The 18,426-nt window shown below is 40.0% G+C and overlaps 1 protein-coding gene across 4 annotated transcripts in view; it reads left to right on the top strand.

Moving 5' to 3' along the window:
* The window catches only part of PREPL (prolyl endopeptidase like), a 28,773-nt gene that overhangs the window by 2,746 nt on the left and 7,601 nt on the right, over nucleotides 1-18,426 (top strand). For 2 of the 4 annotated variants that reach the window (XM_075064371.1, XM_032774958.2), the window contains 10 exons: nucleotides 2,202-2,268; nucleotides 4,836-5,039; nucleotides 6,710-6,833; nucleotides 10,031-10,247; nucleotides 11,815-12,000; nucleotides 13,582-13,776; nucleotides 14,504-14,679; nucleotides 16,094-16,310; nucleotides 16,820-16,969; nucleotides 18,076-18,202. In XM_075064371.1, coding sequence (XP_074920472.1) covers nucleotides 2,202-2,268; nucleotides 4,836-5,039; nucleotides 6,710-6,833; nucleotides 10,031-10,247; nucleotides 11,815-12,000; nucleotides 13,582-13,776; nucleotides 14,504-14,679; nucleotides 16,094-16,310; nucleotides 16,820-16,969; nucleotides 18,076-18,202 — 1,663 coding nt within the window. The remainder of the gene's footprint in view (nucleotides 1-2,201; nucleotides 2,269-4,835; nucleotides 5,040-6,709; nucleotides 6,834-10,030; nucleotides 10,248-11,814; nucleotides 12,001-13,581; nucleotides 13,777-14,503; nucleotides 14,680-16,093; nucleotides 16,311-16,819; nucleotides 16,970-18,075; nucleotides 18,203-18,426) is intronic. The other 2 variants (XM_075064372.1, XM_032774964.2) reach the window with 1 other exon arrangement.

The raw sequence follows: 18,426 nt of genomic DNA, 5'->3' as shown, positions 1-18,426 counted from the left end.
AGTCTGGAGTTTGCTTACAGTATCTTAGATCTAACTGAATACTTCTACCTGAACAACAGTCTTAATGCCACCACAGTCAATAGAAGCAATAATAATTAACACAGAGGATAAAGTTAACCTGGCTTTTTGGCAAACAGTGTAGATTATATGATCCAAGAGAAGATTTAAATGCTTTTAGCCATTATTAAGTTTAGGGGGGGAAATGGTAACTGAATTGTGGAGTTTTGATTCCATGCACCGATAGGCTATGATAAACTGCAGACCTTTGCTCTCTTAGACTCCAGTTCTAGAGACACTTAACCTCAGTACCGTGAGTCATCTCACTGATGTCAATTGGTCTACTTGCAATAGTTGAAGTTAAGCACATGCATATGTGTTTGCAGGATTTGGCCCTTAGGCCTTGAGCCTTAAATTCAATTCTGATTTTTTTTAACATTAAGTAGTGAATAGTCCCATTGAACCTAAGTTGTTAGCATACTTCTTCCTATTTGTTGTTATAGCTTTTATTTACTTCAGTGAGACTATTCCTGTGCTTAATGGTACATATGTGTTTGTAGGCACGCAGATTAAGGGTCCAGTCCTGCAAACAACATGTGCTTGGGTAATGAGTAATTCTGTTAAGTCAGCTGTTCATAGGATAATGCTTTTTGCTTGTGTAGTTACCAGAGAAATGTCTTCTCCATTTGTCAGAAGCCCACAGCAGTGGTCTCCAACCTTTGTATGCACAAGATCACTTTTTGAACTTAAGATCAATGCAGGATCTACCCTTTCCCTTCCCCAAGGCTCCACGACACCCACTCCATTCCCCTATTGCTCGCTGTCCCCCCCACTCTCACTTTCACCAGGATAGGGCAGGGGGTTCGGGTGCGAGAGGGGGTGCAGACTCTGGGCTGGGGCCAAGGGGTACAGGGTGTGGGAGGGGGCTCCAGGCTGAGCCTGGGGCAGGGGGTTGGGTGCAGGCTATGGGTGGGAGTTTGGGTGCAGGTGTCATATGGTCACACTGCACCTAATCTCAGAATCCACTGGACATTTCAGAAGTTTTACTTTTTATTAGTGCCATTTATGGATTATAGATCCAAACGTCTTCAGGGATTGTCACGAGTCAATGTAACATTCTCAGCTGTGGGGTGTGCATTGGCTGAGCCTGAGGCAATGGGTTGAGGAGCAGGAGTGAGGGGTGCAAACTCTGGGAAGGAGTTTGGGTACAGGAGGGAGCTCCGGGCTGGGGCAGAGTGTTGGGGAGCTGGAGGGGGGTGAGGGCTCTGGGAGGGAGTTTAGGTGCAGGAGGGGGCTGGGGTGTGTGGGCAGGGGTGTAGGGTGTGGGCTCTGGGAGAGAGTTTAGATGCAGGAGGGGGCTGGTGCAGGGGCTTGAGGTATGGGAGAGGGTGCGGGGGCTAGGAGGGAGCTCTGGGCTGGAGTGCAGGAGAAGGTGCAAGGTGCAGGCTTCAGCCAAGAGCCGGTTACCACAGGCGGCTCCTGACTGGCAGCACAGTGGGGCTCAGGCAGGCTGCCTGCCTGCTGTGCCCCTATGCCCCTCCTGGGAGCAGCTGGCTGCTGGCACGGCTCTGCATGCAGCCCCTGGGAGGGAGGGGGCAGTGGGTCTCTGTGCACTGCAAGCACTGCCCCCAAGGGGACTGTGCTGGGTTGGAGGCAGCACGCGGAGCCACCTCTCTCTCACACATGCACGCACACACCCTTCCCCCAGGGGCCACAGAGCCATGCATGCCGCTTCTGGGAGTGGTGTGGGGCCACAGCAGGTAGGCAGCCTGCCTGAGCCCCTGCACTGCAGGACTTTTAGTGGCCCGGAGATTGCGATCAGCTGGCCGAGGCTCCAGGATCGACCAGTCGATCACGATCGACAGGTTGGTGACCACTGTGTTATGGTAGATTGACTTTAAAAAAGAAAATCTTAGTGTGTGGGTGACTCCCTTTCATTCCTCTGAACATGACTAACAAAATCCTTCAGTGTATCAAGCACATCTTTTATATTTTGTTGTCTTATTTATATATAAATATTATATATATGTTGCTGAATTAGATTTTATTTATACATAAAACCATAGGCCTATTCATCTACTATATAACCTCAGCAGAAAACAGATTGTTTGTAGTGGCTTTTAGGAAATATTTTGACCTCTAAGGTCTGACCATGATTTAATTCTTCCTATATATTGGCAACATGTCTGTTTTATGCTTAACAGATTAGGTTTGGGGATTGTGTTTACTTTGAAGAAAATGGCTGCATATTTCGTTCAAAATCAGATGCTGGTAAGATATTTTTTGGATTCTCTGATCTTTCCGCATGCATTGACGTTTTATGATACTTTACTAAGCTTTAAGCTTAACCATCCCTGTTACTTAATTTTTTTTAACTTACTATTTTGAGCTATTTTTGTTTTATTTTACATAATAAAATGTTTAAGTAATAAATTGTATAAAAGTACTAAAAGGTTCAGAATCTGGAAAGGAGAATGGGACAGGAACTGGGGAATAATGTCATATGATTACACATAGTAAAGTCTCAAAATTTTTAAGGTCAGAAGGGCCCCGTGCTGCAGAAGAAAGCGAAAAGGGTCTCTGCCAATCTGACTTGAGGAGAAATTCCTTCCCAACCCCAAATATGGCTAGGGTTGCCAACTTTCTAATCACAGAAAACTGAATACCTCTATCCTGCCCCTTCTCAGAGGCTCTGCCCATGCCCTGCCCCTTCTGAGACCCTGCCCCCCACTCACTCCATCCCCCCTCTCTCCATTGTTCTCTCTTCCCCACCCTCACTCACTTTCACCAGCTGGGGCAGGAGGTTGGGGAGGCGAGGTTGAGGGCTCCAGCTGGCGGTGTTGGCTCTAGGGTGGAGCTAGGGCTGAGGGGTTTGGGGTGCAGGGGGGGCTGTGGGCTCCAGTTGGAGGTGAGGCCAGGGATGACGGGTTTGGAGTGCAGAAGGGGACTCTGGGATGAGGTAGGAGGTTGGGGTGCGGGGGGGGGTGAGGGCTGGGGATGAGTGGTTTGGGGTGCAGGAGAGGGCTCTGTGCTGGGCGAGGGAGTTCAGATGTGGGGGAGTAAGGGATTTGGGGAGTAGGAGGAGACTCTGGGATGGGGGTGCAGGGTCATGGTGGCGCTTACTGTGGCTCCGAGGAAGTGACCACCAGGTCCCTGTGGCCTCTAGTCACATGGGCAGCCAGAGAGGCTCCGTGCCCTGCCTTCACACCCACAGGCGCCACCGCTCGCAGATCCCCATTGGCTGTGGTTTCCGGCCAATGGGAGCTATGTAACCAGCAGTCGGGGAGCCTCCCTGGCTGTCCATGCACCTAGGAGCCGCAGGGACCTGGCAGCCACTTCTAGGAACCATGTAGAGCTAGGGCAGGTAGGGAGCCTGCCTTAGCCCCAGGCCCCTGCTGCACTACCGACTGGACTTCGAATGGCCCGGTCAGCAGTGCTGACCGGTGCCACCGGGGTCCCTTTTCAAACTGGCGTTCTGGTCGAAAACTGGACACCTGGCAACCCTAAAATACGGCTGTTGGTTGAACCCTAAGCACATCAGCCACACTCACCAGCCAGACACCTGGGAGAGAATTTTCTGTAGTAATTCAAAGCCCTCCCCATCTAGTGCTCCATCACTGGCTCTTGGGCATATTTGCTACTAGCAGTCGCAGATCAGCTGTATACCCTTGTAGGCAGTCTCACCATACTATCCCCTTCATCAACTTACCAAGCTCAGTCTTGAAGCCAGTTAGGTTTTTTGCCTCCACTGTTCCCGAACTTCACTCCTCTGACTGTTGGACACCTTTGTCTAACTCAGCGGTCCCCAAGCTTGTGTGGCCGCGGCCCCCCCTTACCCTGTCCGTGCCCCCTGCTGGGGCCAGGAGCGGGTACATGGATGCAGACAGGGGTAAAGGGGTCAAGGCTGGGTCTGCAGCTGGAGGTGGGAGTGGGAGTGGAGCCCCAGCCGGGCTGTGGTGGGGGCCAGCAGCCAGACTCGCAGCAGGGTGCAGCTCCAGTCCTCCCCAAGCCTTGGCCCTGGGCCAGGACTGGAGCCGCCCTGAGGCTGGGGGTGGGGCCAGGCAAAGGGCCAAGGATGCTGCTGAGGGTGAGACTGGAGCTGAGCTGGGGAGCAGGGAGAGGCTGGTGGCACTCCCTCCCCACTCCCCATGTGGGCTGGCCCGGGCCCTGCTCCACCCCTCCTAAGGGGGCGTATCTCACAGTTTGGGGATCTCTGGTTTAACTTCAAATTTAAACTTGTTGATGGCCAGTTTATATCCATTTGTTCGTGTGTCAACATTGTCACTTAACTCCTCTCTCTCCCTGGTATTTATTTAAGTTATCAATTTACATTAGTAGCGAAAGCTATGTTGAGACTTCCATTATAAATTATTATTTTCACATGGTCATAAATTTCTGGATTTTTTTTTCAGTCAGCATTTTGGGTTTATATAAAACAGACCACTTCACTGGAGGGAAAAGAATAAGCAAAATTAATTCACCCATTTTTTAATTCCAAAAGGGTGAAAAATATTTCTCCTCTCATTGCACACAAATACCTCAAAAGTTTAACTTTTTAAATTTAAACTCTCCTTCAGAAGTATGGTCTCCAATTCAGGCAAATTTACAAATCAACAAATATTTTTAAAAATAGCAACAGCAAAATCTTTTTCGCACATGCCATTAAACTCAGTTATGATACTGTTTATTAGCATACGTTAAGACAGCTGAACTATTCCATGCTAACAAATTCCACTTTTGGATATCATTAGCAGAATATCAAAGGAGAATATAAACTATTATGATTCATTGTGCTGGTTCTTGGATAATATTGTTGTCTGTATTCTTTTGTGTACTAGATGAAGGAAGTGTTGAGGTTTTACTCAGTACTGAAGATCTTGGTTTTCATGATGCGATTATTCAGCGCATCAGAATTTCCCCAGATCAGAGGTATATGGCTACCAGTATAAAAAGCTCAAATTCTGAAGAGTTAAGCTGTATTGTTACAAAATTTGAGAAGTCACCTGTGGTGGAATATATTATCCCAAATGTGTTTAGTTTTGGTAAGTAGTCTGTAAATGTAAAGTGGAATATACAAAATGGCAAGATAAAATGCTCCATATATTGCAACTTAGAATCAGTAATAATATTTTAACAAAATAAAGGACTGCCATGTTAAAACTGATATCTGTGATAAAGCGCTGTTGCTATAGCCGTGTTGGTCCCAGGAGAGAGGCAAGGTAGGTCAGGTAATATTTTTGTATCTATCTTGTCATATCAAGACACACACATTTTAAAAGTGCAGAAGGGTTCTCAATTGATTACAAAAATTTAGTGGCTCGAAAAGTTTGTCTTTTATACTGCACAATTGTACATGTTTTACAATTCAAACAAAAGCAGCTTATTTGGTAGCGTGGGCATTCCTTTGTTACACATGGTTCCTAATCCTGCAAACACTTATGCACATGATTAACTTCATGTATGTGAATGTGCCTGTTGAGGTCAGTAGGCTTGTAAATGTGTGTAAAGTTATTCACCTATGTAAACATTTGCAGGATCAGGGCCTTCATGTCTGATTTAGCAAGCGCTTGCAGCTCCAACTGAAGTTAGTGGTGCAGGTGATCAGCATCTCTGAAAATTAGAACCCTAGCGCCAAATACATTTTTAAAATGTTGAACAACTGCAGTTCCAGTTGATTTCAGGATATGGGTCCCAATTCAAAGCCCCCTAAAGTCAATTCGCAGTCCTTCAGTTGACTTCAATAGGCTTTGATTGGGGCCCCAGAGCCTTTAATTTAACTTAGGAAACTTTACTACCTCGCAGTTTTGCTGGTAAAATATACAACACAATACTGAAATGGAAGTGGAGAACTTTCTTTGCCCTTACAGCATATTAGAGCAATACAGTAGATAGTGTGCTGTTTTGTTATGCCATATGTATGTCCATACTGATTATGATTATTGTTGGCCAGTATGGAGACTGGTTTTAGATGCGTTATCCTATATTCAGTGATCCTTTGGCTAGGCCTATGAACTGCAAAACTCTGGGCAAAATTTCCAAATTCACTGATCAGAATAAAGCAGATTGACAATTCAGTAGGTGTTCATACACATGCTGTTCTAGTGCCTTGAACTGTCCACTGGCATTATTTTCTCTCATTGTGACTAGAATCTTCCAAGTGATCTGCCCAGATGATTCAATATATAAAAGGAAAAGCACAATAGGCTTGATTCTTCAGTGTCTTCCACCTTGTGTGGTCAGGTACACTTGTGCAAAACTTTACTTAATCAGAATGGTAGCTGTTCACACCCACCTTGCACAGGTGTAAATGACTTCATGAGGTTCTGTGCAGTACAGAATTGGACCTTACATGCCTATGCAAAGTATTTTCTCCTAGTGCATAATGTGTAATAACAGACAGAAGGAAAATGCTTGATAATGTACAGCTGTGGGATGTTTCAGTGCTGACAGCAAAAACCTGGATTTCCTCTTTAAACCAACTCTGAACTATTAAAGTCATGGCCAGAAAAAAAAAGTTTTAATTTTGGAAAAAATAAATAAAACTTAATGTTACCTTTAGCTTATTAAATTCAGATTAGATTCCCAAGATCAAACTTTTTCACAAATCTCCTCTGAAACTTGCTTTGGGATGGGCAAAATATTTGCTTTTATTTTTCCCTTCAATAGCACAAAATACTGCGGTGTAGTTCACTTGTATTTGTCTTTTTTTCAGAATGGGCTACACATGATGTTCTGTTCTACACCAGTCCAAAGAACCTTGTATGCCATAAGGTGCTTCTGGCCACTTTCACTAACAGAAAACATGCTGAGCTAGTTTATGTGGAACAAGATCCAAGGTAATATTTCTCATCAAATATATTAAACATCCCCTTATATATTCTTGTATGTGTTGAATTATAATTCATAATTATCATAATATATATAAACACAATTGCTCAGAAAATCTAGAAAATGTTTTCTTCCATGCTTTGTATTAAATCATGTAAAGCCTATTTTTTCCTGGAACTGGTTATCAGGTGTTCTTGGAGAATGTGCTCTGTCCAATTTGTGATCAGCTTAAATTTAATTGTTCTCAGTTACCTGTTTAGTGGTTTGTAAATGTCAAGGTCAGTTTCCGGTCAAGATGTTCTGTGGTGAAAACCAAGTTGCATTTTTTTTCTACTGTAAGTGTGTATGTTATATCTGTTAAAAAAGAACGTTTGGGCTGTGGTAGTCTGTGAGTGAAGCCGTTGTGTGATCAAACTGTTGTCAACTGAATACCCTTTCAGTAACCTTTCTGGAAGCAGTGGTTTAGGAAGAAAAGCAGATTCTTGCTAAATTGACTGCAGAACTAGTTTTCCAGCCATATAGCATGATCTAGTCTCTCTGAGGATCTTAGTGTTATACAGTACATTGTAAATATGTTAGTAGTTTTGTGTTACTGAATTACATTCTCCGTAAATAAATAGTTTTTTAACAGGAGCATGACTGATGCTGTACAACTGTGATGAAATAACTGAGATCCTTTTTCCAACTGCGCTTTATACATCCAATTGTATAAAACTATACAGCAGGTGGCAGAATCAAGTGGAACAAGTTGCACTGACCAGACACTTCCCCACGGGGAAATTGTTGACAGTTCTGAAGGTCACAGTCATTACTGTAAATCAAACAGCAAGCTGAGTGTAAAGGCTCATGTTCTAGTGCAGTGCATAGCTGAACTACTTGCTTTGTGGGCAAAAGAAGTGTAAAGAATTCTCCTGTGTTACTATTATACATCAGGAAGATTTAGGTGAACAGGCGAGCTCTTGAGATTTGCAGTATAACATTTCTAAGACGCCAAAGACTTCAAGCCTTGATTATTAATAATGTAAAAAAAAAATAAAATCAGGGCCTTACACTTTTGTGAACACCTTACAGCCTGACCTCCATGGAATCCTGGCAGAGTGAGTGCAGTTCTCCATTCTTGCTCAGTTGGTAGGCAATGGGTAAGCAGAGGACTTATTCTCTGCAAAGTCTAGAAGCTGTAACCACCACCACAAAGGAGTCAAAGGAATGAAGCAGAGCAAGACAGTGGGGACCTAGGGGAGAGGCAAACAGTAGTTAATTCTGGAACATTCACAGACGGTGTGGGGAAGACAACTACTATCACAGTAAAAAGGTTAAATTAAAGCCTTGAAAACGCTCTTTAAAGATTTTGTTAAATCCTATCTGTAGGTTTTAAGACCAGAGAAAAGACCATAATTATCTACTCTGACTGCCTGCATAACATAGGTCATAGATCCTCAGCCAGTAACTTCTGCATCAAGTCCATATGTTCTGCTTGAGCTATAATATGTCGTCTTAATAAGACATGCAGTCAATGCAGAGCTTTGAAGTGATGGAAGAATCCATCACATCCCCTGGTAAACTGTTCCAATGTTTAATTATTTTTACTGTTAACAATTTGCAATTTACTTCTAGTCTGAATTTATCTGGTTTCAGCTTCCAGCCATTGGCTCTCATTATGGCTTTAGCTGCTAGAATAAATAGCCATCTGCTGTCAGAAATCTTTTTCCTATGTAGGTATTTGTAGAGAGTTATCAATTCACCTCTTAATCTTCTCTTGGATAAACTAAATACATTGAGCTTTTTATGTCTCTCACTATAAGGTGTGTTTTCTAGACTTCAAGTTATTATTGCTCTTTTCTGTACTCTTTCCAATTTTTCAACCCCCTTTTTTGAAGCAGGCCCAGTATTCCATTAATAGTATCGGTAATACCACCTTCCTACTCCTACTTCCCCTACTTATACATTAAAGGATCACATTAGTCCCCTTAGATACAGTATCACACTGAGAACTCAGTTGGTTTTTTGTGATCCTGTAGTGACTGATAGGACACTGTCTAAGGTTTTGGCATAGTGCCATATCATAGTCTCAAAGCATCATTGATACTGACATCCACTAGAGTGAAATTACTCCAAAGCTCATTTGACATTTTTACAAACCTCTGCAGTTACGCAAGAAGAATGCAGCGCATGCAAGTGAAGAGGAGGCAGTGCAGTTCGGAATGTCTCACTTACAATGCCTATTCCTTCTTCTCTCAATCCCAAAGTGGATCCAATTAAGTTATCCTAGCATTCAAACCAGAATGCCAGTCTCCCCTCCCATTCCAATTACTGCACCAGTCAGACTGAACCCACTGAAAATATTAAGCACCTCCACAACATCGCACCATCTCAAAGGGCGGATGTTATTACTTCTAAAGTAGTTTCATACATTTTGGGGGGGGGGAGGAGGGGGATATTGTTCCCTCTCTGTCTTCAGTTTTGTGTTCTGCTTCCAAAGATTTTTCTTTCTACTTGTTCCCCAGGAAATTTATTTTTTCTTGCTTCCGCCCCACCAGATTTCGTCTAGACCATTTTCTTTTTGGTATCAATCTATTTTATATTATCCTCATACTGTTCTTTTTAAAGAAAAGAAAATTGTCATTTCTTCCTCAGTGTTCTTAAGCATCTCAGCCATTGTTGGGTTGTATCTCATACTAGCCAGTGTTTACTTTTGATTCATTGTCTTTTTCTGAAGCAGCTGCTGTTACCCTTTGTGTCTCACTCCTCCCTATAACAAAGGGAAGTTTTTCCTGTTTTCTCAGTGATGATTTTGAACGCTTTACCAAGCCTTTCATTTGGGCAGAAGAATTTGATGTTCTTTCATAAAGGAACTTTTGTTTTGTTTTTGCATCTTTTGAGCCTGGTTAGTGGTTATACATCGATGAACTGCCAGTTGGCCTAAAACATCAAGAAAATCTGTTCTTGTCCAACTGATTTCAAAACTTGCCTCTCATCAGTGTTTCCTTGGAGGATTCCAGCTTTTTTATAACTGTTCATTTTTCTGAATCTCAGGAAGGAGACAACGCATCTACTACTAGAATCCAAGGTGGCTGAACTTCCCATTCCTTGCCCTAACCCCTAGGTATGCATCCTCTTGACTTAGATAGAATTACTTGATTCTGACAGAACTGAGGATTTTTTTAAGTAAGAACTCCATGAGTTTAACTTCCTTTTTTTCTTGCAGATTTTTTGTGGATATATATTGCACAAAAGACAGGCGTTTTCTCACCATCAACAGTAACAGCAAGACTAGCTCCGAAGTTTGGTTGGTTGACTGTAGCAATCCTTTTAATTCACCTATTCTCGTGCAACAAAGAACTAAAGGGGTCATTTATCATGTTGAGCACAGAAATGATGAATTATACATTCTTACTACTTATGGAGAGCCTGCGGAATACAAGGTAATCTTCTGACAAACTACTAAAGCATTGTATTTGTTCAGATGCCTGCTACAAATCACATGGAAGTATGACTTTAATTTATCTGTAAGAGGTGAGAGAGTTGATTTTATTTGTGTTTGACAGCTTACTACAGGAATTTAAAAAAAAACAAAACACTAGACATGTAGAGGACTGCATGGCTCTAAGGACTAACAACTGTATATGGAGCCTTTTACCTTTAGGAGTGCTAGTTCCACTCTAGCCCATCTGGTAATGACTGAAAATTATTACTCTCTGATGGTTGTTTAGCCTATATTAAAATGTGTTGGTGGTTTCAGTCGAATTTCTAGCTGACCAGCTTGTCTATTGGAAAAAATACCACTCACAGGTTAGTGATGAAGCACATTGGCTGAGCAGTGTGAGGAAGTTTGTACTGCCATTGCCCATGCTGTTGTTAGATATAAAAAAAGAATTTTAGTCTGCAGGGCATCAGTCTCTCACATTGCATCAGCACTAACCTTACTTCTACAAATGTACATTTCTACAATATGCACTAGACATTTTTAACCCTCCAATTCTATTCCCAGTCTTTAGTGCATACATTGTCCTCTTGGACACCACTTGATCTTTTTATTGCCTTTCCTACTGAGCTGTTTAGAATCTCATAGAAAATAATGCAAGGTTTATTTTAAAAGAAACACTGTGCTGCTCAGTTTCTCAGTTTTTTGATTTATAGTTTCCAGTACATAAACAGGAAGCTTTGTGCTTTGTTGAAATAGACATCTAACTTGCTGCCAACATTCTGCCTGGCTGGTTTATACCACTCTTCGTTATGTACACAAGTCAGAGAAACTGAATAAGCATGTGCAGTATTCACACAACGGGCTTAAATCTATTTTGAAAATACTTCGCATTCCTCTAAAGCATCAGTTATTAGCCATTACTGAAGGCAGAGATAGCTAGATACCAGTGTTTTTACAGTTGCCTTGATGGCCCAAGCAGTTAACCAATTTTCATGACTTTGTTCGGTTGTTTTGCCTACTAGGAGAAATTGATTATACAAATCAGATTTTATTTTTTTTTTGCTGCAGTCCTGTTTACAAAGAAACACAGAGTCCCTAAACACAGTAGAAACAAGTAACAGGCAATTTCTTAGCCTGCCATTTTTAGAGTCATGCCAGTGAGTTCTATGGCCCAGTAAGCTGTCTCTTTGCTTCACACTCACCGCTGCTTCTCTGCCTCTCTCTCTCTCTCTCTCGCACACACACACACGCAACTGCAACCAATCAATACTCCCCCTGAATTTTACCCTCAGTTCCAGGGAAACCCCTCAGCTCACACATCTTACCTGCTTGGACAGTGGCTTCCTATTGTCTCAAGTTATAATCACTACATTAAGGGACATTTAATTGCTCCTTCCATTCCCATTTAGCCTGAAGGGAAGGATAGTTAGCATGCCCATCAACTTTAACCAGGTCTGTGATTGATGGAAGCCATTAACACCTTCCAGTATGACAATTCCCAAGTGTGTATGCATTATTTTTGCAACTCCTACCATTTCATTCATGTATGTTTTTTCATTTTGTAGTTGATGAAGACTCCAGTTGGTTCCTGTGGTATGGAGAACTGGCAACTGGTTTACATGTTGAAAGAAAAGACTAAGCTAATAGACTTAGAGATGTTCAGAGATCACTGTGTGATGTTTTTGAAACACTACGGTCATCTTTATTTAAATGTGATTTCTCTTGTTTCTCATTCAGTTCAGTCTATTAAGGTATATTTTAAATTTAATTTTAAAACAATTGGTTTATTACATGAAGACATTCACATTTGGCTTTTAATGTAAAAGTAGAAAATATAAATGTCAGCAACAGAGAAGCTGTGTATACTACAGCAGTGACATGTCATAGTGTGTACTTCCAAATGTGCGTTACTGTCCTCTGATCTTATATTAGAGTCAGACCTGTTACCATAAGGCCAGTTTCTGATCCCTTTGATCAGGTTAAGTAATAGTCTCGTTGACTTCAGTGGACCAATTGGTGGTACTATGCAGTGAAAATTAGGGTATCATAATCTGGCACACTGAGAAGAGCAAGATAGATAGCCAAAGTCAGTATATTGAAAGGAGTATTCAAAAGACCAATGTGTAATGCTGACACACCCTAATAGTAATTTAGAAGAATTATGTTTATTACAATATGGTTGATACAAATAAATATTGTCTACTTTTCCTAGTTGTTAGATGCCAAATTTTCATTATGACTTTGATCTTTTTCCTTTTAACTCCTATCTCATCAAAATACTTTAATTTCTGCAGATAAACAATTCAGCCACAGGATTTAAAATTGTTTCTTTGTATTTATTCAAAAATACAAAATCTGAAGAATACTTAACCTTGTTGCAATAAGTTACTAATGTTGTATTCTACAAACCTTCTTCCTAACGGTGTTCCTATAGGTAAATATAGTACACTCCCAGCACAGTTGCTGAGACTGTTGCTTTTTTAAATGATCTTGTTCAGTTGAATCAATTGTTCAGAGAAGGGACTGAAATTTCTCTGTAAAACTGACTTTTAGTGGCACAATTTCTGAAGCCTCTATCAACCTGAATTCCTTAAAGAAAGTAAGTTGTGGTCTAGCAGGGCGCTTGACACAGGACCCTGCTGCTCTCAAAGAATGAATCTTGATTCCTTTCATTTTTAGTAGAGTTAAAAATCTTAAACATAATAGCAGTGAGTTTCTGAGTGTAGATGTGCCAAGAAAAGGTTTTGTTCTTCTCAGGGGCTAGCACTGGGAACAGAGTTAGAGGCAGAGGTCTTAAGTGGCTGAGCACTACTGAGTCAACTTACGGCACTGGAGTAATAACTGACATTGACTTGGCTGTATTACAAGTTGAACAAGAAGTGGTAGATCAGAGGGGAAATGAGATAAGGAAAATTGTTTAACAATACAGTAGAATATAAGGTAATCCCTAAAGAGAGTATCTTAATTATATTTTTTTAAAATCTTGCTAATACAGTATTTCCATTTTCAAACAGTCTTTTGAATATGGCTGTATTTATTTTGTCCTCTCTATGAAAAACTTTGGAATTAGGTTTTATATTCCATTTTACATCATTGTTGAACCTCATTAGGTGGCTGAAGAAAAAGATTAGCTAAAGTCTTACACTTGCTGACACTGTTTCATTAAACATTTTAATATATAAGACATGGAGCTTGTGTTAAATACAAACTGAGGTAATGAAGCATTATGTCCAAATCTTTTCATTTGAGAGGAGGCAATGGACATAATTATAAAAGCAGTAAAAGGTTTCACTTTAAATTTTAGGGATTATTAACAATCTTCATTTTTTCAGTTACCTGCATGGGCCTGTGCATTTGAGTCAGAATCCCATCCTGAGTACAATGCCAGCACTTGCTATTTTCAGCTCACCTCCCCAGTACAACCCCCTAAATGTTTTGCATATAAATTAGTGGAAAATCATCTCGTTGAGCAGGAGGCACCAATTACAATTAATTGCCACATTGTACGGCTAGAAGCTAAGAGCCAGGTAAGATTTTTCAGCCATTTCCCCTCCCCACTACCTTCCCCACACACTCTACCCTCTCTGTAGAAACTGTTTGTGGAAGGGACTCAGGAATAAATACCATAAAGAACTACTGGTGCCATATTTACCTAAAACAGTAGGTGTTTTCTCCGGCACTATAGAAAAAAAGATCAGGAAAAGGTAGTGTTAATGTTTTTTCCAGATTTGGTTTACCTTGGAGCTGGTATGCTATAGTTAAGAGGATGTAGCTGAACATGACCTGATACAATTGTATTAGTATTATGTCTTTATGACAAACAAACAAAAATGCCAAAATGATGTACAGCATACATCAGTCAAATAGGGAAAAAAGTTAACATCCTTCTGGACTTTAAAAAAGTTGATGTTAATTTAACAACAAGTTTGCTGCTACAGTAAGTGCTCAACTATTCAGTTCATAATACATATTGATGATGTTATAAGGGGATGGAAGAGCTGGGTACTTTGATACTTTAAAAACACCTCAGGTGTTGCACTTAAATGAATTTTATACTCTGCATCAGTAAACCAGCCCAGCAGAGGTTCAGTCTCTCGCTTTATTTTTCAAGAGTGCTTTGTACAATCTAAGTGGGGGGAAAAAATTACTGTAATCAAAAACACACATTTAAAACAAATAATTGAAGTTTTCATTGCCATGTGTCATTGTGAACTCTGAAACATCCTTTAATGTAAAATACTCTTTCATTTTCAGGATGAAATTTTGGTGCCAATTACAGTTTTTTATAATGCAAATTCTAAAGAGCTACACAGGAAACCACTTCTGGTTCATGTATATGGAGCTTACGGCATAGATTTGAACATGAGCTTTAAAGCTGAGAAGCTGATGCTAATTGAAGATGGTTGGATATTAGCATATTGCCATGTTAGGTAAGTTGTAGTTACATAATGTAATAAAGATTTTTATTTAGAGGGCACATGGTCAATATTCTTGAGACTCATCTGGACTGCTAGGAAGAGCTTTTTCATTTTGCTGTCTTGTATTGTAGCCATTCCTATACCATCACATTTCTATCTCTCCATAAAATTATAGGTATCCTTTTTGGTAATTAAGTGATTCAATTACAACTCAAATGCCCTAAAGCAAATAAGGTTAAATTCACAAGATCCATGCACAGTGCTTGAATGTCTCTACTTATCTATAGGATGGTTGTATTTGATTTTTCAGCTTAGCCCTGACAGTATCTGACTTCTCTAATATGCACACACCATTTTCTGTAAAGTCGCATCTTGTCCTTGCTCAAAAACATAATTTCTGCTATTATGTTCACGGTGTGAGGATTTACCATCCCCCTCTTATTCCCAGGACGGTAACATACATTCATGTTTGATCTGTATCTGTTGAAAAGCATTTGCCTTTTAAAAACAGTATCCAAGCCTGTAATCTATTTGTCTCTTTTTGGCTAAATCCTCTCTGCTTTCTGTTCAGCTATAGTCCTATTGCAGTCACACTTTTACCACAGTGTACAGTCTTTTTCCAGCTTTCATTTGGTTCTAAAAAATTGATTCGTCTGATCAAAGATACAGAAAACTCCATTATTTCTCAGTTATGTTCTTTAACAGGGAAAAAATGTTGCTTTAAATGAGATGAAATATTATTGCTCATGAGGCTAGTTCAACTATAAAATCATCTTCGGAGTCCACAGTTACATTTATATTCTGATATTGTTCAATGGAAAACATCTTCTTTTTCTATTAGCATCTTGTGACTTAGCCAAGTCTTACTTGTTTTACAATGATAACATTACAGATGAAGAATTCTGGCAATTTATTCAGTTGCGATTTTGTTCTAAATTAAAGGATGCCGTAAGGTAATTTAGATCCAAATTACTTGTTTATCTAAAAGTATTTTAGATGGAAAAAGTATTTTTTCTTGAGTTTCCATTTATTATTTTTGTGTGTGTGTATAAATAATCTGAGTGATATTATCTACTTTGGTAACTTAAAATATTGATATACTGTGACAACAACACAGGCAGACCTTCTCTCAAAGTCCTTCTCTGATGACGTTATGGAATATTCACACTAAGCAGATTGGTGCATATGCAGTTCTAGAGACAGTGCACACATACTAGGTTGGGGTTTTTTAAAGTTTCACCAGAGTTCATGGGTTTTTTTCCCCTGCATTTTGCCATGAAGTGAGTAGGTGTTTGTATAATAGAAAGGAAGGGAAGGTTAATTATGGATCCTAAAACATTATTTTATACTACCACAGATGATGATGTCTTAATATTTGAAACATAAGTTCTGTGACACTTGTGACTTGAATTGTTTTAAATTTCAGGGGTGGCGGAGAGTTAGGCCTGAGTTGGCATAAAGATGGATGTATGCATAATAAACTCAAAGGTCTCCACGACCTTAAGGCTTGTATAATGCTCTTGCATGAACTAGGATTTTCTCAGCCAAAGTATACAGCACTAACAGGTAGCAGTGCAGGAGGAGTTCTTGCAGGAGCTCTATGCAATGCTGATCCTGACCTCATCAGAGCCGTAGTTTTACAGGTGAGATGACAGATTTCTAATGGAATAGGAGGTTAAACTATGTTGTTTATTTTATCTTCTCTAATTTCAGAATTAGTCAACAATTTCTTACTCAGTGAAAGGTTGTTCAAGGAAGGGAGTAATGTTGCAATTTCATTATATGAGGGAGCAGACAGGCATTCTTTACCCTGAAGAGCTAAGACTAGGGAAGGCTATAGAAAAGAGAGTTGTCATAGTGAAGGTGAGAGGAGATGGAAGTATGGCTAAGGATTTCAGCATAGGTAGAATCGAGGTGCTTATACATACACAGCACAGAATAAATTATTTGGAAACACTTTTCTAATCATTTAAGCTTGTGAGCATCAGCAAGAGGATTAAAGGAGTCTTTCCATTGACTTCATTGGGTGTTGGGTCAGGCTGTAAATTTGTGCCTTCACAGACATTTAGTGAATTCTAGTAGAGTAGACTGGACTGTACGTGAAGGTCCAGTGTCCTCTTTTGTTAACAGTATCTTTGTGTTTTGTTTTTAGACCCCTTTCGTAGATGTTCTAAATACAATGTTGGACACTGATCTCCCACTGACAATTGAAGAACAGGAAGAATGGGGAAATCCATTAGCAGATGAAAAGTACATGGAATACATTAAAAGTTATTGCCCTTATCATAATATTAAGCCACAGGTACTAAGGAGTAATTAAACCATTCTGCTTTCTCTTAATACAACGCATAGTACCACACAAAATAAATAAAACATTTAATCATGAAAATGCAGAGTTGGATTTTCTAAAAATTCATTCTTTAGGGCCTTTGGAACATAGAGCTTTAAAAGAGCTCCGAGATTGTGAACTATGTGTTCTTAAAAGATGAATCTTGATTGAATATGAAGAAGCCATCTTTGGCTAGTTAATTCAAAGCAATATAGATTATTCCTGTAGTGTACAAACTCATAAATAGCTGCTGAAATTAATTGAACACCTCCCCTTAGACAATCAGTCTCAAAAGTTTTATTGCTGGTATACTATAAAGTATTAGATTATTCCTATTATACAGCAAACCACAGCATGAAAAATATTGCTTCTTCCCTTGTGAGGATTTTTAAAGAGTTTTTTCCTGATAGACTAGGGAATTGTCACTGTGGAAGACGAGTAATGTCACTAGACACATGGTGCAAGCGTTTCAGTGTCATTTCTGAATGGCTAATTCATTTTCTCTGAACTGTGAGTGGTTACTAATGCTGTTCAACTTCCCTAGTGATAGTCTCCTGTGTATATGCATCAAATTAGATTAGTAAGAGTTCAAAGTTTGACTCTTTTTATCTGTAAATTAAGATCAAAGCCAGAAGTAAATTTAATTGTAAGTAAAATTGCTTATTTGTAAGCTAAGTGACTAGAGCTCCTTTTCCATCAGTCCTACATGGGTGAGGCAGTCCCCAGGAAGTGTGGAGTTGCTCCAGTAACTCTCAGCAGAAGGATTTTGTTAGGAGGGGAGAGGCATGGTCAGAGTATTCTGCGCTTCGGTTATCACTTCATGGAAGATGGTCCCTTGAGGATAAATCTGGCAGTTTTCAGACCAAACCAATTTTCAAGTTAAAATTATAGGGATGCTAGTGTAGGGCTTTTTAAAAAGAAGCTGGCTGCAATGCTAAATACAGAAGATCTTTTCTCAATCATTGTCAAATGTAACAAGCCTTCAAGTACTGTAATAATATAGGGATTCAAAGTGGAACTATTCAGGTTGTTCACATTTGAGGAAGTGAAAATGTTAACTTTTTCCATCTCTCTTTTAGGTTTATCCTTCAGTTTTAATCACAGCATATGAAAATGATCAACGAATACCACTGAGAGGATTATTAAGATATGTTCATAAACTTAGAAAAGCAGAAAGGGATCATGCTAGAAGCATGAATAAGAAAGGTAATGTGAAAGTGTCTTTTATATATGTTGTTAAATAAGCACACACAAAGGTCACATAATTATCCATCAATCATATGACATGTAAGAGTGGAAGGGATCGTGATAGGTCATCTAGTTCAGTCCACTGCACTAAGGCAGCTCCCAGCCCTGACAGATGTTTGTTGAACCTGTTCTTAAAAACCTCTAATGACAGGGATTTCACAGCCTCCCTAGATAATTTGTTC

The sequence above is a fragment of the Chelonoidis abingdonii genome, chromosome 3, assembly GCF_003597395.2.
Source record: "Chelonoidis abingdonii isolate Lonesome George chromosome 3, CheloAbing_2.0, whole genome shotgun sequence".
In the NCBI taxonomy this organism is placed as follows: domain Eukaryota; kingdom Metazoa; phylum Chordata; order Testudines; family Testudinidae; genus Chelonoidis; species Chelonoidis abingdonii.
Note: the sequence above shows the minus strand (reverse complement) of the source record. Positions and strands in the feature narration are given on the sequence as shown.